Raw genomic sequence first — 25,448 nt, forward strand, 5'->3', positions numbered from 1 at the left:
TAACACTTCAGGACTACTAAATTTTATTGTCATGTGAGCCCTCGTACTCTAATACCCAGAAAACTTCTCTTAAAAAATGTGTAATCTTAAGTAAAAGAAGCTGAAAATGTTCTTGGGAAATAATTCTGCAAAGCATCATTTTCCACTCAAACCAAATAGCACAGGAAGCTTTGCAGAAACTGAAATGAAACCATAGCAACCAAGTGAACCTATCATGAGCGATCAGATCAAAAGAACACACAGTACACAACATGTCAACGCCTACCAGCAGCATAATCCTTCTCCAGTTCCTTTGAATCCTTTTTCTAGAATGAAAAAGTCTTTGACCAGTGCTCAATACCAGCAAAACATAAAATCCCCTTTACAGGCAGCTACTGTGATTCTCTGGGAATTCTGATTCAGTTAATGCTAAAACTCAAACTAATATTCCAAAATTCAGTGATTTTTATTTCAGTCTATTTTACTATTTCATAATACAATAAGAATAGATTCTGCTGTGCAGTGGTGGTGCACACCTTTAATCCCAGCACTTGGGAGGCAGAGGTAGGTGGATCTCTGTGAGTTCAAGGCCAGCATGGTCTACAAGAGCTAGTTCCAGGACAGCTAGGGCTACACAGAGAAACCCTGTCTTAGAAAAAAAACAAAAGGAGACAAATTTCCTCCTACAAAATCTTCAGAAATATAAAGATGAATTAACATAATAGGAATTCCTTGTTTAGTAACATTTTATCAGCATTTTAGTCAACAGTCACAATAAATTACATCTTATTGTCTAGTCTCTCATCAGTGACCAACCAGCTTACCAAAGCTAAACTCAAAGAATGGGGCTGAACATGTTTGAAAACTATCAAGTATCTGCTAAAATGAAATAAACAAGGCAATGATGGCGTTTGTTAGGCATAAGCTGTTGGTTACACAACTACATAGCCAGGCAGACCATAGTGCAAACTTATGTGATATAGATATGAATAATTTGCATTGGTATAAAGTTAAGGTCAATTTTGTTATATGTATATGTATCTTTGATATTGATTAAGGTATTGTGATTGTGTAGTTCATTTAAAAATGTACTGTATAATTAAGAAATATAGGTTGTTAATGGATAATCATCAATAATAGTCAAGCTTGTAGTAATGTTAGTTGGATTTTCTGGATATATAGAGATATATATATATTTCCGTTAAATAGGCATTCTTCATATCTTTCAAAGACTACAGATTATGGCATTTAATGTTTTAATAACTTAGGGATTTTCATGACAATGAGACACATATGCTCCTGGCGCACCAATCTACTTCAAGAGTAAGATGGGCATCGAAGAGGCTCCTTATGGAGTTGGTTAGCCATTTGGGCAAGAAACTGCTCTTGCCTGGACTGTTGCATAAACTGGACACAAAGAACCCGCCAAAAGAGGACTGCTGAACTTGCCTAAAGGTGAGATGATTCTTTGGGGTTTCTGACTCATGAAAGAGTCTGCGAAACATTCTGCAGGACACAGCAGATAGTGACTGAACTGTCTGAAATTTCCTGCTTCATGGGAAAGTTTGCTGGATACTATGGGCCTGAAGGCTGAAGATTGATGCCCCATCGGTACAAAGGAACTTTGGGTGACTGTACAGGCAGTGAGATGTCTTGGTCATTTATAGAGTTTGGAAGTTGTTTATTTCTTGTTTGCTTAGGTAATATTATATCCTTCTGGAGTCTTTGATGGAGTTGAGGAATGGTTAATTATAGTTATAGTTTTCCTTAGTTACGATAAAAGATAAAATAGATATAAATATTGTAACTGTAATTCTTGCTTGATAACTGCTTTGTTATATGTAATTTTACTATGTTAAAGTTAAAGCTTTTCTTTTTTGTTTAAACAGAAAAAGGGGAAATGATGGAGGAGGGTCATCTGTCTATGTGTTACTTTCATTGGTTAATAAAGAAACTGCCTTGGCCCTTTGATAGGACAGAAAATTAGGTAGGCGGAGTAGACAGAACAGAATGCTGGGGGGAAGAAGGCAATGAGGCAGTCACCATGACTCTCCTTTCCAAGACAGACGCAGATTAGGATCTCTCCCGGTAAGCCACGACCTTGCGGTGGTATACAGATTACTAGATATGGGTTAATCAATATGTAAGAGTTAGCCAATAAGAGGCTACAGATAATAGGCCAGGCAGTGTTTAAAAGAATACAGTTTCCGTGTAATTATTTCAGGTAAAACTAGCTGGGCGGCGGGAAGTGACCTGCCGCTCCTTCTTTTACACTTATGCAGAGACTAAAAATTACCTTTGTTGGTACATGGACCAACCGATACCAATTCTCAATGAGAACACAGTTTACATGTGGGACATAAAATAGATGTGGATTTTAGGCATGAGTAATGCCCGGGAGACCAGACAAATAACTGTGATTAGCACTGTCTAGGTGAACTGGGGACAGACCAGAGAAGCACCTGATTTACTGTCGCAGAAGCTTTGCTTTTGGTTGGAAAGCCTTTCCCACATCTGCCTGCCACTTCCAACACCATAGAGACATAACAGTGACATGGAGACAAACACACCTGCTTTAGTAGAGAACCACTGTTGATTTTCCTTTGACTAGTTAATCAAATATAATACACATTTTTTGAGACTAGTGATTAAATCCAAGTCCTTGCTCACGGAAGATCAAGCTATAACACCAAATTACACAAACCCTAGCCCCAAATTGTTTTATACAAATGATCACAAAGTGATCTTACAGTAGAATTTTAGCTTAAATCATTAAATTTTGAACACACTTAATTTGGCTTTCCTCTATTGGGAGAAGTGAAAATTTAGCCCTTGAGATTTAGCTGGTATAATTACTATCTTTAAAAGCATTAAACAATAGTTTTTCTGCTTTATAAAGATGATGATGTGTCACTATTTTTAAAATATTAGTTTTTAAAAACTTCAATTTTTTTAAAACTGTTTACGAATGTGCCACACCCACTTGTAATATATATTATGTGTTTCATTATTAGTCAAGCTGCTGTTTTAAAAGCTGAACTTCTGTTTCTTAGTTTTCTGTGCTAGAAAAGCTATGCCTTAGCTTTCTCATCTATTAGCTGTAAAAGAAAAATCAAAGAAGCAAAAAACCCCAAACCACTAGCATGTACTATATGGACTTACTTCATGGATAAAACTGAATTTTCCAACTGGTTGCCATGAACAGAAATGACAAGTTACAAGGTATTAAATCCATTCAGCCTTCAAGGATGCCAAAGTGGATCTATTGGAGTCCTTGGGTCAGGCACACATGGCCATGCCTGCTTTGTGCATTTATCTCCAAGGTGCCATCCAACAGCATTCTTTCCATGGCTGCCACAATACAAAACAGGTTGAGAAACACTAAGAGTTACAACACACAAACACTAGAATGCCTTAAAAAGGATCTGGAGAATAGTTACATTTATAAGATGATTAGGGCTATTAATACAATGTCTGGATTTGCCAAATTTGTGGGGTTTTGTTTTCAAAGTAAAGGAATCACGTTATGAACATATTCCGGGGCTGCGCCTGGTTCCCGAAAAGCAAGTCTTAAAGAGAATTTAGATACTTCTTATTTCACCTCCAAGCAGAAACACAGGTCAGATTCTAGTTCTCCTTGGCAAAACAACAGCCCAGAGAATCATCACTGGATCAAATTTCTGTCAGTTGGTTTTGAAATGTACTGGGGGCTGGCGGAGATGGCCAGCAGATTAGAGCACATTCCAGAGAACTGGGGTTCTGCTCTCAGCACCCACTGCAGATGGCTCACAAAACTCTCTAGCTTCCATCTTTACACACCTAAGAGAAGTGAGATCTGAAGACAGACTACCAGTGAGTATAAACCATGACAATAATCAAAAATTTAAAAAATGAAGTACCATTTCAGAGTGAGATACAAATCAAAACCATAACAAGATGCCACTCCACACAGCAGGTCTACATTCACAGACACAGCGAAGCACGGCGAGGGAAGACGGACTTGACCGCACTAGTGCAGTTGCCTGGGAAATAACCTGGCAGTCCTTCAAAACTGCTTTTGCTGCTGCTGCTGCTGCTAGGATCTCTGGTCTGCTGAACACAGATTTTTTTTTTTTAAATCAATGAAGCATATGCCCAAGACCCCCAAATTGTTTTTAAGTTATAACGAGACCCAATCATTTAATTCCTAAGAATATATCCAAAATACAAAACTAGATTTCTTTATAAAATTTGTACATTCATGATTGTATTTATAGCAACATTAGTCATAGAAGCCAGAAAAGTGGAAACAATACAAATATCTTTTAACTGGTAAATGAATAAACAAAAAGAAGTGTTCCCATATTCTGGAATATTTGTTATTATTTATTAATAAAAATGAATAAAATCTGACACATACCATGACACAGATAAACCTAAAAACATCATGAAAAGAAATCAGCTATTAAACACATATTATTTGATTTTGTTTATATGAAATATTGCCTAGGGCTGAGAAAGCTGGGAAGACACGAGAAGTTAAAGTGGTCAAAATGAGGCTTCACACTTTGTGAGCTGAAAAACTATCCCACTGCATGCTGTGACTGGGTGAGCTGGTGTGCTAGGCTGAGACACTATTCCACTGTACACAGAGAACTGGGGAACTGCCATGCTAGGTGTACCCTGGACATGCATATGCCTGGAGAGTTAGAAAGATCCTGCAAGTCTTAGTACACAGAGCATGCTTGGCTGCCAAGAGGAGATGCTTCAGCACACCTGGGATGAGCCAAGGCCTTTTTGGTTAGAAAGGGAGGTTGATGAGAGAGGAAGAAAAGCTGCTCACTCAGCTTATTTCCCTATCAACTTGACACTTTAGCAAGTCATCTTTTTGTTGGCTGATCAAAAGAGGGTCTGAGAAGAAGTGAAGTGCAGGAGCAGCGAGGTCTTTGGATGACCTCAGCAGACAGAACTCTGACCCGGAGGTTTTCGCTTCCTTTGTCTCCGCTACTCAAAGCCCTTAATACTAATTTGCTAGCTGAGAATGATAACCAATGCCAAGGATCTTAACAGCCAGTCTACCTATTTAGTTTTCTCTCCTTGTGAACCAACTGCATGGGGAACAATCATCAGAGGATTGCTTGGCTGCAAGAGAAAAGCGAATCAAAATGTTGAATGCAGACTCTCCCAAAGTATACTCCACTACTATCTCGAGACAAGAATCCCATCAATCCTCACGGCCCCGAGGAGTACAGCAGGGGAGACGTCCAACTGATGAAGCTTATGGCAAATAGGACACATGGTATCTCCCACTATCTCCATGCGACAACTACCACTGCCAGCACTGGACAAGGCTCCTCTTACACAGGCCGTGCAGATTCTCAGACACTGCCAGTGACCTGTCCCCCAGCTGCCAACCAAACATTCTTCTGATCAACAACTGAAGTAAGTTGGTAAGTTTATAATCCTCATATATTTAAGATATACTGACTTTCATTTTTGCTTAAGGTTATAATTAATACTTTTTTCTAAAAAGAAAATAGCCCATTGATTCTTTTTCTGATTAGAAAATGATATACAAAGTTGGTGAAAACAAAATCAATGAACTTAAAAGGTACAAAATAAAAACCATCTTTAAGTTCAATACTCAGCTAAACCCTGGACATTTTTGTGATCATTCTCTTAGACAACTCTTCGTACATATGCACCACAGATACATAATTTTACATAAGTAGGATGATGCTACACATACAGTACTGTATAATTTTATTTTTCAGATTAACATAGGCTATATATGCTTCAGAATTTATCAAATAAGTGTGATGTATTTTAAAAGAAAATATAATTTGTCTAAACATGTTTTTTGGTCTTAAAATTCTTGTTTTCCATCATTTAAAAATTTCCAAATAATTCCCATCTTGGTACATGACAAAATGAGGAAGTAGTAGGCACTGCGGCTCTGAGCATCTTCTGGCACATGTCCAAATCTATCCTGGGAAGGTCTGAATCCAGATTTTGGGAATTATCAAGACTCCTGCACATATGACATCGTGTTCTTCTCCCAATTTAGATAAGCTAAAATGACTCAGATTAACAGAAATATTTCTGGAGTTGCCACATTTGGAGTTTAACACATCTTCTCAACGCAAATCTCTAAGTTATTAAGAAACCCTTTAGAGATCTTTATAACCAAATGAAAACTGCTTACTAAATTAATTTTCTAGACTGTGGGCTTCATCTCCAGCAAGGCAAAGCCACATATACATATATACATGCTTCGGGGCATGGTAAATGTTGCCTGGCATACATGGCGTCCTGGGTTGCATCATCAACACTCCCACATCCACAGTAATCTGGAGAAAGTTACACTCATTCCACTCGACGTCCCTCCTTTTTTCTTTATTTAGAGACAGGGTTTCTGTGTAGCCCTGGCGTTTCTGGAACTCACTCTGTAGACCAGGCTGGTCTTGAATGCACAGAGATCTGCCTTTCTCTGCTGCCCAATCACTCAGCATTCTTTTCGCTTTGATTCTTTGAATCAAAACTTCAAACTTTTGAAAAGTTTCAAGTTTCGTATGCTTGAAACTGCAAGCATACGGTTTCTATTAGAAATCTTCAATGGCTACCATTTCTTAGAGGAAAAATAAATTCTCAGTGTGAGCTACCACAACATCCTGACTTTTACTGCTCTGTTTCCTGTATTCCTGACCCAAATCTGCCTCAACACCAAACATTCCACGTTGTTTTACACATTAGTGTCATGACCACTTCCTTCTTCCCCAAATGCTCATTTTAATATTTTTCACCTTTTCTTTTTAAAATTTTAAATTATTTTTAATTATATGTTTGTGTCTTATGTGGATATGCACATGTTTGGATGTCCATGGAGGCCAGAGACATCATATCTGGAGCTGCCTGAAATGTCTCCTTTCTTCACTCACTGAATGCAGTCTATCAGTTCAGCTATACTGGCTGGCCAGTGTGCCCCAGCTCTGCCTGGCTCCAGTCAGTGCCAGGGTTAAGGTATATCTGCTGTGCCTAGCTTCTTACATAGGTTCAGGATATCCAACCACAGGCCCCCATGTTTGTCCAGCAAGCACTTTACAGATGGGTCCAATCCCCAGCACTGAGGACTTTAAGTTTTGAGAATTATGCTATGGATCAATCCTCAGTGCCTAACAAGGAACTCCCTTAATGGCTACAGTCTACCAAGCTGTACCTACTGGTATCCATTTCCCATCCTCCCCACAGCCTCTTCCTATTTAAAGCAAAACAAAACCCTACATTTTATGTGCTCACTCAGTTCCCTACAATAGTCCTCTTCCAGGAGAGGCATTACACAGTACCAGGAACAGACCCTAGCTAGACAGGCACTCAGGGCACTTGTACTTCTCTGCAGATGCTCCAGGCTCAGGGCTGGGTAGGCTTGACCTGAATTCATCTTACCATCCTGAAGGGAAGCCTGCACACTGCAAATACAGGGTATACTCTCACTGGGGATAAAAAGGGGAGCACACAACTCTGGTGTGGCAGCTACATTTTGATCCCAAGTGAAACCTAACCTTATAGTGAAGCTGATTATCCACTAACAGAAACAGAGGATCACAAGTCCTTTGTTACACCACAAGCGTACTGACATCCGAGTCATCATTACACGTCTGTAGCACTAATGTTAAATCATTTCACACTGAAGCCAGGAGAGCTTGCTGATTTTGAGGATCAGATACTTACAGGTAAAAGCATCTCAACTGATAGAAATCAAAATTCTGCAAACAAGGATAATAAACTTTAAAATCACCTCTTCTGAAAAGTACCATGTCTGTTACTCTTGTTTTACAAACCAGGAACTCAAACTTCAAAGGGTAAACATATATGTATGTATATACAGTTCTATATTATTAATGTGTATATTAATGCATAAATATATACATATGTTCATACACACACACACACACACACACACACATATAAAACAGGTAGACAACCAGAGCCCAAGTCTGTCAGACTTTAAATGTGCAGTATCATTTCATTTGAAACGTTCTAGCAGGGAGAGACATTATTTTGTAATAGAATTTTTAAAATCTTAACTTCTTATTTTCTCTCATCTTCCTTTTGTTTTTCAATCTATTCATTTTAAATGATTCATTTGGCCTTATTCCTCAACTATTATTGTAAACATATACTTAAGATTTTTCTCCTAAGTAAAATTAAATTCAGAGGCTAAAGCTACTGCTAACAAGGCATTCATTATATCAGAGGGACCACATTAATAGAACCCAGTGACCGTCACACCAGATTTAATCCCGTATCAGGTTACATATCTGATACTGTTACATGTTTCTTGGGGCTTTTTGTTGTTGTTTTGTTCTTGCTATCTGCAAGAAAACTATTGGACAGAATCCAGTCAAATGTGCCCTGAATTAAATGTTTGGCTCAGGGGAACAACAGTAAGAATAATGTTCACCAGTAATCTCACCTGTCTGCACATTTAGTTACTTAGGGTGAGAACATAAACAGCTATTGGCATAAAACTGTGAGTAATATATTTGTTGAGTTATAAACAGCTTCTCACATTTACCCAATTTCAGTAAAAATAGAATTTCTCAAATAAAAGACAAGTTTTTTTTTTTTAAAGTTGAAGTGGGTTGCTGCTGGAACACAGTCAAAGGATGGAGTCCTATGAGTAGAATTCTGAGTGTAAGAAAAGAAAACCAAAAAACAAACAAACAACAAAAAAAAGCAAGAGTCTTATGACCCCAGTTTCTTCAACAACATGGAATTTGTTCTTTTTTCTTTTTTATTGTTGTTGTTTGGTTTTTGGAGACAGGATTTCTCTGTGCAATAGCTCTGGCTGTCCTGAAACTTTCTTTGTAGACCAAACTGGTCTCAAACCCATGGAGACCCACCTGCCTCGGCCTCCCGAGGGCTGGAATTACAGGCATGTGCCACCACTGCCCAGCTGGAGTTGTTCTTGAAATGTGCTTTCATGGTCTTTCAAAGTATAGAGGGATACAAAGAGTTCACTGCAGACTCCTCATTACAACTGGATGTTGTTATTTGTTTCTATGCCTCTAAGGAAAAACCTGTTTGTGCCACCCGCAGCTTGCCCTTATGATTACATACTCAGGTGATCTTTTTTAACCCTCAAGATAACAAACTGATGCTCTGAATAAAGTTAGTTATTGCATTAGACTTGCGTCTCCATTCTCCAAGATTCACTGCTTCTAGAGTGGTAAACAGGCTGCGACTGTACAGATACCCATAAAGTGTTGAGAGTTTATCAGGCACAGTGACAGCAAAGAGAGAGCAGGTGTTTGATATCTGAGCAGTCACTTCATATGGTTACTCTTAATAGCTCTCCATATTTTCTATACCTTTCTACTTCACTAGTCTCAAGGTGTGGATGAAAATTTAGAACCAAATAATATAGCCCAGTACTTGAAATGACAAACTCAGTGGGACAGGTGAAACAACAGATCAGAAACAGCGGAGCATTAGTGTGGGAGTTGCTCACTGGCACGACGCCTGGAGAGCATGTGCAAGACCAGGGAAGCGAAAGAGAGCCCGAGAGGAAGCGTTCAAACTGAACTTGACAAGTTTTCTTCTAGAGAGGTACAAAACTTATGGTACATATTCTGTGTGTTCCTGTATGCCAGAGGACAACTTTTAAGGCTGTCCTTATAAGTACCACCTATAAGAACTGTTTCTTAGAGACAGAGTCTCACCAATCAGGCTAGGTTGGCTGATCAGAGAGCTCCAGGGATTTACCTGTCTCTGCCTTCCCAGCACTGGGATTACAAGAGTGTTTACTAAGCCTAGCGTGTGTGCATGTGTGTGTGTGTGTGCATGTGATTGTGTATGTGACAAAGTTTTAACATGTAGCCCTGGGTAGCCTGGAATTCAGTGTAAACCACACTGGTCTACATGTTTGCCAACTGAGGAATCTCCCCTGACCAGTAAAGTATGTGTTTTAAAAATTAGTTCCTGAACTGATGGGGTATTTCAGTGGTCAGCATGAAGCCCTAGGTTTGATTCCCAGCACTGAGGAAAAAAAATATGTCTTAAAACTATGAAAATCACTAGAAAAGCATGTTTTCAGCTGAATTTCTTAAGTTACATTATATTACTTCATGTCTACTTCCTTAAACTGTAATTAATCCAGACGTCAAATTAACCCACAGGAAGCCTCCGAATCACTGGGAAGCAGGCAGATCACAGTAAGTACTAAACAGCACATTCACCTCATCTGCAAGCTATGAACTCAATGGAGTGGCTCCCCTCCTTTTCAATTATGGCAACTACAACCATTGGAACATCTGGACACTACCCCGATACCCTACATTACATGCAGAGACCCTTGGGGAAGGAAGTACAAGAGATGTCAATGAAAGGAAGCGATGTTTTCTCAATCCTGTGTCCTGCCACCTTTAAATCTTACTAATCACTGGAGGCTAGGCTCTACCTTATTGGCCAGGCTGTACCTGAATAATCCCTCTGCCTCACTCTCCCCAGCCAGTCTATACTCCTGACAACTATAAGAGATTTCAGGATGATCGTTTATGGGGACAAAGTTGGTCTCAAGAGATCCTCACACATTTACCAATCCAAGCAATTGCATAAAATAGAGAAGGTAACTTTTGAAAACAACCAAGAGATTGGACTTGCGTGGTTATATGAAATACGCAAATGGAAATTCCTCTTAATTACTTGGTAATATGGTACAGTATCTAAGGCTTTGGAGATCTATGCAAAGGTATAAAATAGGAAAGTCAGGCCGGGCAGTAGTGGTGCACACCTTCAATTCCAGCACTTGGGAGGCAGAGGCAGTGGGTCTTAGTGAGTTCAAGGCCAGCCTGGTCTACAAAGCGAGTTCCAGGACAGTTAGTAGTGTTACACAGAAAAACCCTGTCTCGAAAAAAACCAACCAACAAACAAACAAACAAAAAGATATAGATCCAGAACACTAAAGGAAAAATCCAAAACCAAAGTTAATTTTTGAAGTTTATGTTAAAAATAATAAACTTATTTTAAAGGCAAACTATGTATTTGCGATAAGATTTAGTGTGTGCTAATGGAGTACTACACAGCAGAAAACAATGACATCCTGAAATTTGTGAGCAAATGGATGGATCTCTAGAAAACATCATATTGAGTGAGGGAACTCAGATACAAAAAGACAAATATCATATGTACTCACTCATAGTTGGCTTTAGACATATGGCAAAGAAAACCAGCCTACAGTTCACAATCCCGGAGAACCTAGACAACAATGAGGATCCTAAGAGAGACATACATGGATCTAATCTACATGGGCAGTAGAAAAGGACAAGATCTCCTGAGTAAATTGGGAACATGGGGACTATGGGAGAGGGTAGAAGGGGAAGAAAGGAGAAAGGAGGGGAGTGGAGAAAAATATATAGATCAATGGTGTACGAGGTTCTTCTGTTCATGTGTTGCTTTCATTGGTTAATGAATAAAGAAACTGCTTTGGGCCTGATAGGGCAGAACTTAGGTAGGTGGAGAGGACAGAACTGAATACTGGGAAGAAGGGCAGATTGAGAGATGCCATGGATCTTCCTTCTGCCTGAGAAGGACGCCGGTTAGAATCTTGATAGTAAGCCAGAGTCACATGGCGATACACAGATTAATAGAAATGGGTTAAATTAAGATGTAAGAATTAGCCAATAAGAAAGTAGAGCTAATGGGCCAAGCAGTTTTAATGAATACAATTTCTGTGTGGTTATTTCGGTGTAAGCTAGCAGGGTGGCCGGGACAAACAAAGGGGCTGCCTCTCCCTTGCAACAAGGGCCCCCCTCTCCTTGTAACAGATCAATAAAAACAATAAAAAAAGATGAAAAGATTCAGTGTGTGTTGTAAGAAAAGGTAGGAGCAAATAAATGCTGCAAGGACCTAAAAGCTAAGAGAAAAAAACAAAACAACTTGTGGATTTTGTAAAAACAGACTAGATAACAGTATTGCCAGCTAAGAAGGGGAATGGAGACATAGGATATCTGGAAGAAAAGCAACGAGCTCAGTTTTGAACATATTGGTCTTGATGATCTACTGAGGACCCTGAGGTGTAAGATCTGTTCCTTTTTAGAGAGTCCTTGGCCAACACAACAAATGCACAAAGAACACAGATGGCTATGAACTAGATAAGCCATTTACCACAAATAGATCGTACACTATGTTAAAAACAAGAAAAACTGACATGAATTAGGAGAATTATCAGTTGCAGTGGGAGTAAGAGGTAATAATAATAATAAACATTTCAATATAAGTTCTATTTCATATTCTTTCTAACAATCCCCTGCCATACATCTAGTTTAAAAATGTGAAGATTGTTATATTTCAATGCATAAATTACTAAAAATACACCTTCATGAATTCCTTCTCCTACCCTCGCCCACAGCTTTCTTTACTCAGTGTTTCTTTCCATGTAAGAATCATGTAATGAAAAAAAATTATTTTCAGTAACAAAAGACAGACTATAGGTTCTTACGGACTTTTCAGTTAAGAACACTCTGGAGTAGTGGCGCATGTCTTTAACCCCAGCGTTCAGGAAACAGGCAGATAGATAATCTGAGCTTGAGGCCAGCCTAGTCTAAAGAGTGAGTTCCAGGACAGTCAGGGTTACACCAAAAAACCCTGTCTTAAAAAAACAAAACACAGAAAAACAACCCATCACTCCCTTCAAACTAATGTTCAACTGCTCTCTAATCTCGATGGATGGCAAAGACGATGAATGACAGGGCAGGAAGGTGAGGAGCAAGAAGACTTGGGCAGTCAGGGGGTTACTTTATTCCAATCAAATCTGTGGTCCTTGAATATTTGATGGTCTGAGTCTGGGAAAACTACACAATGACTTCACCCTAAGAAGTATGAGAGTAAAGCTGAGTTCAAGCTCCTGACATCTTAGAACTTACACATGACCTTAGAGACAAACAAGGAAACGGCAGCCAAAGGAGTAGAATTTTGTTCTTTCTCCTTCCAAGATACCCTGGTCCATTGGCTGTTACATCAAGGCCCATTTATCCTAGACAATCACATGACTGCCACATATGGAAATGCAGTGGTGCAGGATTCTGGTATAAAGTTAAAGAATAGAAAGACAAAGAAATTGACCTAAAAAACTGTAGATGCAAGCCAGGCAGTGGTGGCACACGCCTTTAATCCCAGCACTCAGGAAGCAGAGGCAGGTAGATCTCTGTGAGCTCAAGGTCAGCGAGCCTGGTCTGAAGAACAAGTTCCAGGACAGGCTCCAAAAAGCTTCACAGAGAAACCCCGTCCCAAAAAAAGAAACTACCAAACAGAAAAAAAACCAAAACAAAAAAAAAAAAATCCTGCAGATGCAGCTGAGCGACGCACAGGCCTTGTGTATGAGGTCTCCAAAAGCAGAGAAAAGTAGAAACAAAACCAGAAAATTGGAAAAGTAAACTTCTAGTAATTCTGTGGTTTTTCTACAAATCAGTCTTCTGGTAAAATGAGTAGGTAAATAAACAAAGATATTTGGGTTGTCAAAATAGATAACTTACCCTATATACCACAATTAAAATTAATAAGCAACACAAGTAGTTGAAGGAGGAGTTATATGTCATAATTTGTATCAAAAGGCAAAGTTCCACAAATACTATGAGAAATTCTTCTTTCCAAGAATACAGAGGGCTCAGAACGCAGTATGAAATAATACTGAATTATATCAGTCAAGTTATCAGAAAGATGAATTGATCCTCGTCTATGGATGAGAAAGAACTCTGTGCTCACTCACAGAGGCGGGGTAGCTGAAGAGTCAGGTTAAAGCCCTGGCATCTTTCTACCTTCTGTGTGCTATGGTTTCTTCACCACTTCCTTAGGAAGTTACCCTTGCTCTTTAGTCTCCTCAAAGGGACAGTGTGGATAACCCAGGAAGAGTGGGACAAAGACAACAAGCCATTACTCTGAGCCTTGGGGCAGGCGGGAAGGCAGTATTTAAAAGCACACTCTAAGTCCGACAAACTTAAAATACTAGCACAACTTATTGTACGTGTGACCATGGTTGGCAGTGTTAATCTACCTCCAGGCCCCCTCTGTTTCCTCAACTGTAAAACGAAAATAATGATATAGAGAACTGTCTTGAAGATTAAGTACACTTAGATGTCTGGCACAGCGAAAGCTGAGTGAACAGTCATGTTACTACAGTTCTGCTCCTATTACTGGTTTGAGTGCAGGGCTAATGGAAATACTTGTTTCTAGGCACCACACTGTCAGCTAGGAACATCCGAAATCGTAGAGAAGAGCCAAGAGTTCAAGAAAAGCTATTTCAACCAAAATGCAACTTAAGAAATGACATTGGCTTTAGGTTCATCAGTCACAAAGAACTTCTTTTGATATCTTTCCTTATTTGAGAAATAGATGGAAGCTGACCCAGCAAGACGGAGAGCAAGGGAATGACGGAAGGAAGCAACTATAACTAACATGCTTTAAAGTGTCTGAATCCTTACTCACCGAGGGTTACCATTCATGGGCAGTTTTTAAAGGGTCTCAAAGATATTAAAATGGTAATTAGGCCCCAAGAAAACAAGAACCAATTCAATTACTTGCTGGATGTCTTTAAATTTTAAAGTCCTCTATTAAGAAGGTTTAAAACAAAACACAGTTATAATTGTAGGTCCAGGACCAACCTTAAAGCCAAAGTGTATGTTCCCGGCTGTCGCTGGCTCTCCCGGATGAGGTAGCTCCCCTCAGCCAAACTCAAGAGCTGGTCAGTCTCTTCTCTAGAGATCATGCCATGAAACCTATGGAACAAAGTCAATCAGAGACCTGGCTCTCCACAGTGTTTTAATATAAGAGGACAAAACATGACCTCTGCCCTCACCTGTTGCTTTCAGTCACACCGTGGAAGAAAGCACTTGAGTTTAACTGTGCTTGCGATTCTGTGGACCTGGCCCCTGGCCAGCTTCTCTGTGATAAGAACAGCACCAAAGTAGCTACTGAGTCTAATTCCCAGCCAGGGAGCAAAATCCACATCCATCTAAGGCAGGATCCAACACATGTAACCATTTGACCATATGGGCTTGCTAAAGAATAATCCACAGAATTTATCTCATTTCTTCTTCCCAGTTGGTGCTATGATCCAAGCTTCTGGCTGGAAGTCCATGCTGGCAACTGTCCAGGCCCCTGACAGTCTTTAATTGGCATGATCACCCAATAATGTGCTTACTGTGTATTGCTGAATACTCAGACCACAAGCAGAAGCACTTGCTTTGGCTTCCTGTCCAAACCCTATCTTTCATTAACAAAGAAAAAAAAGGAAGAATAAACACAAATAATAAATGCATCTTTTATGGAAAGATTCATTTACAACAACCTGATACAGAACACAGGAAGTGAAGCGGCAGTGGTAGCAAATATCTAAAGTATGGAATCACTTTACACCTGTATGAGGATTTTCAATTCGTGAAGTCATATATCATGTCCTTTTAGAACTCAAAGACTATAAAGGAGTGCAGGCCACGCCACCCCAAATGTGTTGCTTTAGTATGTTATCTTCTTCTGGTAGCACAAGACAAACAGCCAGTACCAGGAAAAGTCGTTCTGGTACTTTATCTCTTTATCTACCTAAGGATAAACTACCAGAAAAGGACCTGAATCCCAGCAGAGTCCTGGGAGACTGAGTCTCATCCAGAAGAGGAGACATAAATGTAACACCACACAAGCCAGGTGGTGGTGGCACACATTTTTAAGCCCAGCAGAGCCAGGTGGATCTCTGTGAATTTGAGGCCAGCCTGGTCTACAGAGTGATTTCCAGGACAGCCACAGCTGTTACAGAGAAACCCTGTCTCAAAAACAACAACAACAAATACATACACAAACTTGCCTAGCTCTCCCATTCATTTTCCTAAGGGAAAAAAAATCAGAGTTCCTAGAAATCATTCATTCTTCCCTAAATGACCCACAATAGTCCTAAGGACATTAAAAATTACTGAAAAATAACAAGTAATAACATATGAATAGACAACCTCTGACATCGCAGTGGGTCTTCACTACTTGTTCTGTGATGCCCTTGTCTGCACTTCATCAACCGCGGGCTTACACTCTTGTCTGCTGGGAGCTGCCTGCTATCTCAAAGGCTCAGGCATCACAGGGAGGATGGCGATAGTCTCACCACAGCTAACTCATTGCTTAAAAGAAACATCACAGCTCCCATAGTACAAAAGAACACCAGTCACTTGACTTTGGACTAAATTTTAAAGGCCCTTCTTTGACGTCTTAATAACCCAGGAATTTTGCTTGGGGTAATAGGCTACTAACTCTCTGAAGTTTTTCCTAGTAGGTTTGGTGCAGGCTTAAAATTGTTTGTGCCAATTATGTTTAAATCGCATCAACCAGAAATGCTCTAACTGGTTTCCTGAATTTTTCATCTTCATTATTTCTCAAGCTTTTAGAACTAGGTTCATGGGCCGTATACTGAATCTACTGCAAGTAAGATGGCACCATTCCCGATGTGACACCCTCATTAGATAGTCTACACTTTGTATGTGCCATGCCATCAGTGAATCAAGTTGGCAAAATGTGCTAGCTGTTTAAAACAAAGATCAATTACCTTAAAAGGCAATCAAATTCAAACTATGGAACACACTTTAATAATGAAATTTAAAGAACCTTAAAAGGATTTGTACCAAGTGGTCCAATATTTGTATCCCTTTAAATGGTACGCAGTGAGAGGTTCTGGGAGTTACTATTAGCATTAGAGAGTAAACCTCCCTAACCCATGAATCTGCAACCGAAAACCTGATCCACTTCTGTGTCCAGTACTCCTGATGAGAGAGCAACTGAGTAACTCTTAAGACTGAAAGGACGGGTTCTCAGCTGTGTGATCACTCTCACCTCAGCTCACAGGCAGGCTGCCTATGGACCATTCCAAGACTAAAACAACACACCTGGAATTGTAAATAATTTATAAATACTTGCTATATACATTGTTATTTGATATCACCCCAATGAAAAACAAAGATTTTTATCTGGGGCAGTGGTTCTCAACCTGTGAATAGCAACCCCTTGGGGGTTGAATGACCCTTTTCACAGGGGTTGCCTAAGACCATTGGAAAACACAGATATTACAATTTGCAACACTAACAGGATTATAGTTTTGAAGTAGCAATAAAAATAATTTTATGGTTGTGGTCGCCCCAACATGAAAAACTGGACAAAGGGGTAACAGTATTAGGAAGGTTAAGAATGACTGATCTGCTTTCGGGTGATGGCCCACGCCTTTAAACCTAGCACTCAGGAGGCAGAAGCAGGCGGATCTCTGTGAGTTTGAGGTCAGCCTGATCTACATAGCGAGTTCCAGGACAGGCTCCAAAGCTACATAGAGAAGCCCTGTCTCGAAAAACAAAAACAAAACAAAACAAAAAACGAAAAAGGGAGGGGGTGTGATAAGAATTATAGGTGAAAAAAAAAGAATTATAGGTGATTTTTTTTACTCTTTTGTTCAAAGTGCTATATTACTCAATATATTTCTCAATAATCAGAAAAATTAAGAATTTAGACATTAAAACAACATTTTGAATAATTTTTGGTACAGCCTATTGCCCAAACATAGAACTAAAATGAAGTTAATTTTAAAAATATTATAAAGCTCATTATAAATATTAAGCAGAAAACTCAAGCTGCAAATACACAAGATATAAAATCTATAAAACCTGCAAGGGGACTGCTGCAGGGGCACGTGCCTGAAGGGGACTGCTGCAGGGGCACGGGCCTGAAGGGGACTGCTGCAGGGGCACGTGCCTGAAGGGGACTGCTGCAGGGGCACGGGCCTGAAGGGGACTGCTGCACTGCCACTGCCAGAAATTCCACCACAGAAGAAAGCAGGACTTCACAGCGATGCTCTATCTTAATAAATAGCATTAAAAAGACATCTTCAAAAGGTAGTGTACAAAAATTTTTAATATGTCTCTGGATAATATGAATCACTTTTTTGGAAAGAGACTACATAATACTGAAAACTAGAAAAAAGGGGGCAATATATAATAAACTGTCTGAATCCCATTGAACCTATTTGTATGTTTTGTTGTACCTAGTACATAAATATATACACGTTCTTGATATTAACCTATGAGTAAGTATTTATATGGCTTGCTTCTTGCTTCTTTAACATTTAGCATATTTACTTTATCATGGCATTTTCTTTTTTTTAATGGCATTTTCTTTTAATAGTGGCCTTTATTTTCCATTTTAGACCAGTAATAATTATACCTGTAATCAGATAAAGAGAATTGGATCCCACCAAACTAGAATATTTCTTTCATCCTGTATTTTTCCAAAAGCATGCATTTACCTGTATCTTTTACACATATAAACCTACAAGGTATTTTCTGATAATCCATACTTACTCTCTTCCGTAATATTTTGGTCTGTTTTCTACCTACAGAAAAAGGAAGAACAATGAATACTTATGAAAATCCAAACACACACAATGTAAGCCAACACCATTTCCATACGATAAACTAACATATATCAAGAGATCTGAGTAATAATAACAGGCAGAAAATGGACTGTAAGTTTATCAGTTAACTGGATTAAATCTTTTATCTCTCTATACCTGTTTCTGTGTGTGCAAAAGGTAGAACTAAACTATCTTTTGTTTCTAGACGACAAGGAATTAGAAAAGATAACCACTTATTCAAAGAATAAAATACCCAAAAAACTTCATGTCCTAACAGTGTCACAACAGATGGTGGCTTTTTTCCCACCCTCCCCAGCACTCTCCCTCACTGTGACTCCATATTCTCCATTTGGTCACAAACATCTTAACATGCATCAACCTTCTGCTTTTGTCAGTTTCTCTTCCCCCAGCATTTCCTAGCATGGGACATATCTAGAAGCACAGGTTCTGAGGAGTTCCTATTGGGTAGATAGGTAGATAGAGGGAAATCGCTCAGTTCATTCTAGAAATACTGAAAAGAAAACATGGGATAGGCATTTTTCATTTTCTAAGAAAATTATTTTCATTACTTGTGCCTGTGTGTCGGGGGAGGGGAGGGGCGAATGCTCCACCACGAGCAGTGAGGGCAGAGGACAACTTGCAGGAGGTGGCTCTCTCCTTCCATCATGCAGGTCTCAGGGCTGGAACTCAGGTCACCAGCAGGTGCCTTTACCCCTGAGCCATCTTGTCAGCCCCATACCTATTTTTATATGCAGGAGACATCACTGAATTAAAACCAAAACTGTCCAATTCTGAGGATACATTGTAAAGGTGAGAAACACAATAAAGCAATTTTGTTGTTGTAGGTAGTTTGTTTAGCAAGGAGAAAGGAGAGAGTACAGGAGTAGCAAATGGCCTAAGGATAGTAACAGAGGACTATTATGTTAACTGTAAGTTTGTGGTCAGAAAAAGCCATTCTAAGGTGACATGTGAGTCCTGAATGACAGTCTAGCTCTAACTGCAAAATGACAGGAACAGAAAGCCTTTTTCCAGGAGGCATCTGGGTTCAGGGGACTCTTGCTATTTGCTGTTTTAGTTACACGTAAAGATCATTTCCTATCCACAGTAAGATAAGAATGATTCTACTCTGTCTTTGTAAGAGAGTCTTATCATTCCCAGTTTTTAATCTTGTTTTTTATAGTAAAGTTATTTTTAATTGATGAAAGTGTATAATGTTATATAATTTACACATTTGTGAATATTATTATTATAATATTTATTGATACATGCTTATTGTAGGAGGCTGCTTGTTTGTTTCCTGGCCACTCAGATTCCCAAAATAACCACATAGGAACTGTATTAATTAAATCACTGCTTGGCCTATTAGCTCTAGCTGCTTATTGGCTAACTCTTATATCTTAATTTAACCCATTTCTATGAATCTGTACATCACCACATGGCTGTGGCTTACAGGCAAGGTTCCCATTCCTCCCCAGTCCAGTCCCAACTACAGAAGAAGAAAGATGTGATTGCCCCGTTGAAAAAGATACCAAGCCATGTGGCTAACATATGTAAGAATAATGGGTTAATATAAGTTGTAAGAGTTAATAAGAAGCCTGAACTAATGGGCCAATCAGTTTATAACTAAAGTAGACCTGTGTGTGATTTCTTTGGCCCTAACAACTGTGGGAACTGGGCAAGACAGAAAATCTCAGTCAACAAGACTGTTTTATGAGTTTGTTGTTTTACTTCTCAGGATGCATGGAAGGACCTATATCTAAACCATTCAGCTCAGAGGACCACAGTGTAGGTAGTTTGTTTGCCTTCAAATGTCCATCTACCTTCCTAACCCACCTTCCACACTGCAGCCAAGTGCTCTAGCCTAATATGCTTTTGTGCCTAAAATACCTTTACTTCCATGACTACATGGTCAAGGTCTAAACTCTATATTTAGGACATAAAACATTTTTATTATTTTTTGCCTATATAGATAGATATTTTGGCTCTCCACCACAACTTCCCTGCAAGTGGCAAAACAAAAACACAAAACAAAACATAACAAAAACCAACCAAACAAACAAACAAAAAACCCTCACAAACACCAGATACACGAAATTGTCACCAATCGGTCCTGTTAGCTAATCTGCTCCACTCCCTATGGAGACTCTAAGTTCTTCTGGGAGAGAGATATTGCTTTGACTTGAATTCTGAGGATCTAGCAGAGCAGTCCCTCAGTGAATACTGGTTAATCAATTGAAAATAAAAACATAAATGTCTAGTCTCAGGTCTTTGGACACTTTAGCAGTATCAGGTATGGGTTCTATATCATGGAGTGAAATTAAATTCAATTTTTTTAAAAAAGTGGCCAGGCTGTGGTGGCTCAAGCCTTTAATCCCAGCACTCGGGAGGCAGTGACAGGAGTTCCAAGACAGGCTTCAAATCTATACAGAGAAATTCTAAATAAATAAATAAATAAATAAATAAATAAATAAATAAATAAATAAATAAATATGTGTGATTACCAGATCAACATATCTTGCATGTGATCACTGCTATAGGTCAAAGGGTAATAATGATAATCACTTTTCTTCTCCAGTAGCATGCAAAGTACCTTCTAGCATCATGAACATTAGTCAGTTGAGGTTAAGCTACTTTAGTCAGTTGAGGTGAAGCTTCTAGTTGGGTACCAGCTCAAGTTACCCATGTCTGATGATATAAACGGAATTGTCAGCAATAGGGCCTTGTCATCTGGGGGTAGAAGATAACGACAGCTGTGGCAATAACCTCTGATGTTTGGGAGAGTTTATCGGAGTCCTTTGGCAACATTCTTGGCACTGGAGGTTTTACTTGGTGGCATAATATGTCTGTCTGGTTGGAGCATTGTCTCTCCCCTTATATGGTGTCTCCATTTAAATTTCTTTCATATATGCATATACTTTAGGAAGCTTCTACATTAGTAAGCTTCCATATGGCTTTTTAAATGTCTTTAGTGTTAGCTGTCGCTTCCCAAATTCCCTTTTTTACCCTACTCTCCCATACCCATCCTGATTTAATTCTATTCTAGTTTTCCCTGTATCTCTTTGGAACACTATATTATATTCACCTCCTTTGGAAGATCCCTTCCCTGCCCCCCCCCGGTCCCTTACTAGCTATTTAAACACTGGTTTAAATTGTGGTTATTTAGATAAACACACAAATATACAGAACAAAAGCTAACATTCACGTATTATATTGCAAAAGGAATATAGCTATAAAATAACACCTAATGGTACATTTCTATACTCAGAGATCAGTGTCTTGTTCAACTATCAACAGAGAAGCTTCTTCTTGCAGTAGATGTTAATTAACACAGTGACCTACAACTGGACAATGTGAAGAGAGAAAGAGACTCAATCCTAAATGGGATGCCATCGTTAAATACATTCCCTTAAGGTCCATTCAGAAGAGGAAGCTAAAGATCTTTTAAGACCCAGGGGATGTGAATGACTCCAATAAAGCAGTGTCTCCCAGACACAACGAGGCTGATCCACACATGAACTCAAAGGGACTGAACAACACGCACAAGACTAGCACAGGTTCAAACAAGACAAGCCCCCAGCACTGAGAGTGGAAATGGACACTGTCCCACCCCAACCAAGAAGCTACTTGCAATGGCCACCTACTGGCACAGGGAAAGTCAGTTTTCTTCACTGAGTATACCAACAGCATTCCAGGACAGGACTCATGCCCAAGAGTAGCTGGCCAACACAAAATCGACTCCATGATTTTTCTGTGAGCTTTTTGTGTGGGTATTTGGGGTAGGCTGCTTGGATATTTTCATATTATACAAAAATACCTTTCCTAGGTAAATTATCCATGTTGCTTGCTTATTTTGTTGAAGTGCTCTCGCTTTTTACTCTTTTGTAATTTCAAACAGGTGTACAATGTATTTACATGGCATCTACCCATATCCAGCCCCCTCTTTCTACGTTCTGTGTGTGTGTTTATGTGTATTTGTTTGCACGTGTGTTTATGTATAATTTGTTATGCAGACTTAGAGGTCTGCCTACCTCTGCCTTCCATGTGTTGGGATTAAAGGTCACATGCCTGGCTCAATTTTTGTTCACTTTTTAAATTATGATTTAAATCTTTTAATAAAAGAATTCAATAATTCTACAATGATACTTTCAAGTTCGTTATCATATATAAGGAATAAAACTTTTTGTTTGTTTTTTCAAGACAGGGGTTTTTTTTGTAGCTTTGGAGCCTGTCCTGGAACTTGCTCTGTAGACCAGGTTGGCCTCAAACTCACAGAGATCCGCCTGCCTCTGCCTCCTGAGTGCTGGGACTAAAGGTGTGTGCCACCACTGCCCGACTGAAATTTTAAAATGTAAGAACAACCTGTTATTAGCTAAAGAAAATTAAAATAATTTAAAACTATACAAACATGTCTCATATAATGTTGTAAATAGCATACATGTCCCATGAGACCACTAATACAATGAACAGAGTGAATGGCTACACCCCCAGACAAGCCTTCAAGGAAGGTCAGTCTTGGGAAACAGAGGGAGGAAAGGGCATATGCTGTGCTGTGTGTGTCACACCCACCTCACGAGTACAGGTGATCCTTCGAGGATGAGGGGCTTCCTGCTGCAGCTGGTACACTATGAGAAGGTAGACATCAAAGTGTCACTTTCCCTTATACAGGATTTAGGAACATACTAGAACAAATTGGCTGTTTTTTATACTTAAAACAGTTACAGTTCTTTTTGTTGCTAAATATAAATTTGTTATGAACAAAACAAAGACTGTCAACCAAATTAAAAGTTATCAAATTTTAGGAGAACACAAGCAGAAGAATCATAATCCACACAAATATCTTACAGAATAATTAAGGCTGTATATAATCATAATCCAGACAAATATCTTCTAGGATAGTGGTTCTCAACTTGTAGATCAAACCCCTTTGAGGGTCAAACCACCATTTCACAGGGGTTGCTTAATACCACCAGAAAACACAGACATTTACATTACAATTCGTAACAGTAGCAAAATTACAGTTACAAAATCGCAATGAAAATGATTTTCTGGTTGGGGTCACAACATGAGAAACTGTATTAAAGGGTCGTAGCTGATAAGCACTGTTCTAGAATAAGTTGGTACTATAATTTTTACACTCTTCTCTATAATCCACTCTTTGTTTTTCCTAATATAAACCAGTAATACTTACACTGCTTAAAGCACATTACTGTCAAGCACGAGACTAAAATAAGGAGTTATAGGTCAGGAGTTAAAATACACACTATTTTTCTCCTTACTTATATTGCAAACATCTATTTTCAAATATAGTCTCCTTAAAAACAAAATTTCAGGGACCACATTACTAGGACTTACTCAATCTGGGCAAATTCAGCACAAGAAAGAATGTGACACTGAAGCCCTGGCCGAAGGATGGATGAAATTTGAACTGACAGCACGACCTTTTCCAGGCTTACATTAGGTTTTAAATTACAGAATTCGTGGCTATTGGAGGAAGCAAGTTCATCTCTTGAGATTGCTTTTTTTCCTGTTTCTAAACGTGCAATCATAGGCAAATGAACTTAAATTAGTACTGCAGTTAAATACTTATGTAGTTTGTCAACATCATCAAACTATCCAGAAATCTGGGACTTCAGACAATGCATGACTCATTTGAATGAAGTATCATTTTATAGGTTCCATCTTTGGCCATTGTAATTCATATATGTCATGAGAATATATGTAAATATATACAATTAGATAATATAAACACATATAGTTAGAACAAATACAGAAGACACTGGTGTTCTCTACTGCTACTTACTACATGTGAAACATTCACAATAATCCCTGCTAGACAGGAAACATATCATAAAGAGCATTATATGTTGATAATTAATCCTAAAATATGAAGTTTACTACAGTAATGTCTGACTGTGGATGCATTTTGCGGTCATCAGTAGGACACAGTACCTGGACAATGCCATGATGTACAGGGACTGAGGAATGGTGAGAGCAGGCGGGGAACAGTCTCCCCAAGGAAGAGCACATCACCTGATTATCAATCCCAAATGATCAGTCCTGAAACATACCTCATTCCACCTCAAGTACTCCTGTGACCTGTGAACCTACAGACTAAAGGGAGGATGTGAGGGGGATAATTCTGACATGCAGAAGGGAAGAAACAACACTGAAATCAAACTGGGCCTGACACTGAGGATGTGTGCATCACTCAAAAAGAGCTATATGTCTCCACCTACAAGGCGACAAACACTATGTGAGACAGTCCATGCCCATGGCTCCTTACTGGTAAGTATAATGACAAGGTTAAAATCCAGTTCACAAGTCGACTTTTGTCTGTAATGTTGTCTTCTTTGTCAAATAAATGTTATAGAAAGTACTGTCACCTATAAAACTCCAATTATGGCAACTGAATCATAGTCAAGAAGATTAAAAAATTACCATTAGAACCAAAGTAAATGTGATCTCAAGTTTCTGGCTATAACCAGTAAACATCTGCCTGTCTAGTAAGTAAACAGTAAGATAAGCCAATAAAAATAAAGGGGTGACAACATCACACAGAAGAACTGGTGATGGTTTCACCCCTGTGCTTTTCCTAACAATAAATTGTGTATATTTATTTTCATTTTCTTTCAGTACTTCTAATAGCCCAAAATGGCATGGTTCTATTACTTGGAGAAAATTCTCTAGATAAAACACCTCCTGAAGTTATATGCAAAATCTATATGTATATGGACATTTGATAGTCAAATACAGATTTATATTCACAGTACACCTGTGAAAAGTTTCATTAAAAAATTATATACAAACTGCCAGGTGGTAGTGGCACACATCTTTAATCCAAGCACTCAGGAGGCAGAAGCAGGTGGATCTCTGAGTTCTAGGCCAGCCAGGTCTACAGAGCAAGATCCAAGGCAGCCAGGGCTACATAGAGAAACTGTGTCTTGAAAAACAAAAAACAAAAACACAACAAGAACAAAATAATAATAATTATACACACACACACACACACACACACACGAGCCAACTGTAGTGGCACAAATCTATAAACCCAAAACTCATAAGA

General features: G+C 39.0%; 1 protein-coding gene across 1 annotated transcript in view; it reads right to left on the reverse strand.

The window, feature by feature from the left end:
• Window positions 1–25,448, reverse strand: part of Chn1 (chimerin 1) — a 129,430-nt gene that overhangs the window by 57,933 nt on the left and 46,049 nt on the right. The window contains exons 3-5 of the mRNA XM_085680944.2: window positions 22,952–23,007; window positions 18,333–18,364; window positions 14,616–14,729 (exon numbers count right to left, since the gene is read on the reverse strand). Coding sequence (XP_085537070.1) covers window positions 14,616–14,729; window positions 18,333–18,364; window positions 22,952–23,007 — 202 coding nt within the window. The remainder of the gene's footprint in view (window positions 1–14,615; window positions 14,730–18,332; window positions 18,365–22,951; window positions 23,008–25,448) is intronic.

The sequence above is a fragment of the Myodes glareolus genome, chromosome 21 (genome assembly GCF_982192425.1).
Source record: "Myodes glareolus chromosome 21, mMyoGla1.1, whole genome shotgun sequence".
Taxonomy (NCBI): domain Eukaryota; kingdom Metazoa; phylum Chordata; class Mammalia; order Rodentia; family Cricetidae; genus Myodes; species Myodes glareolus.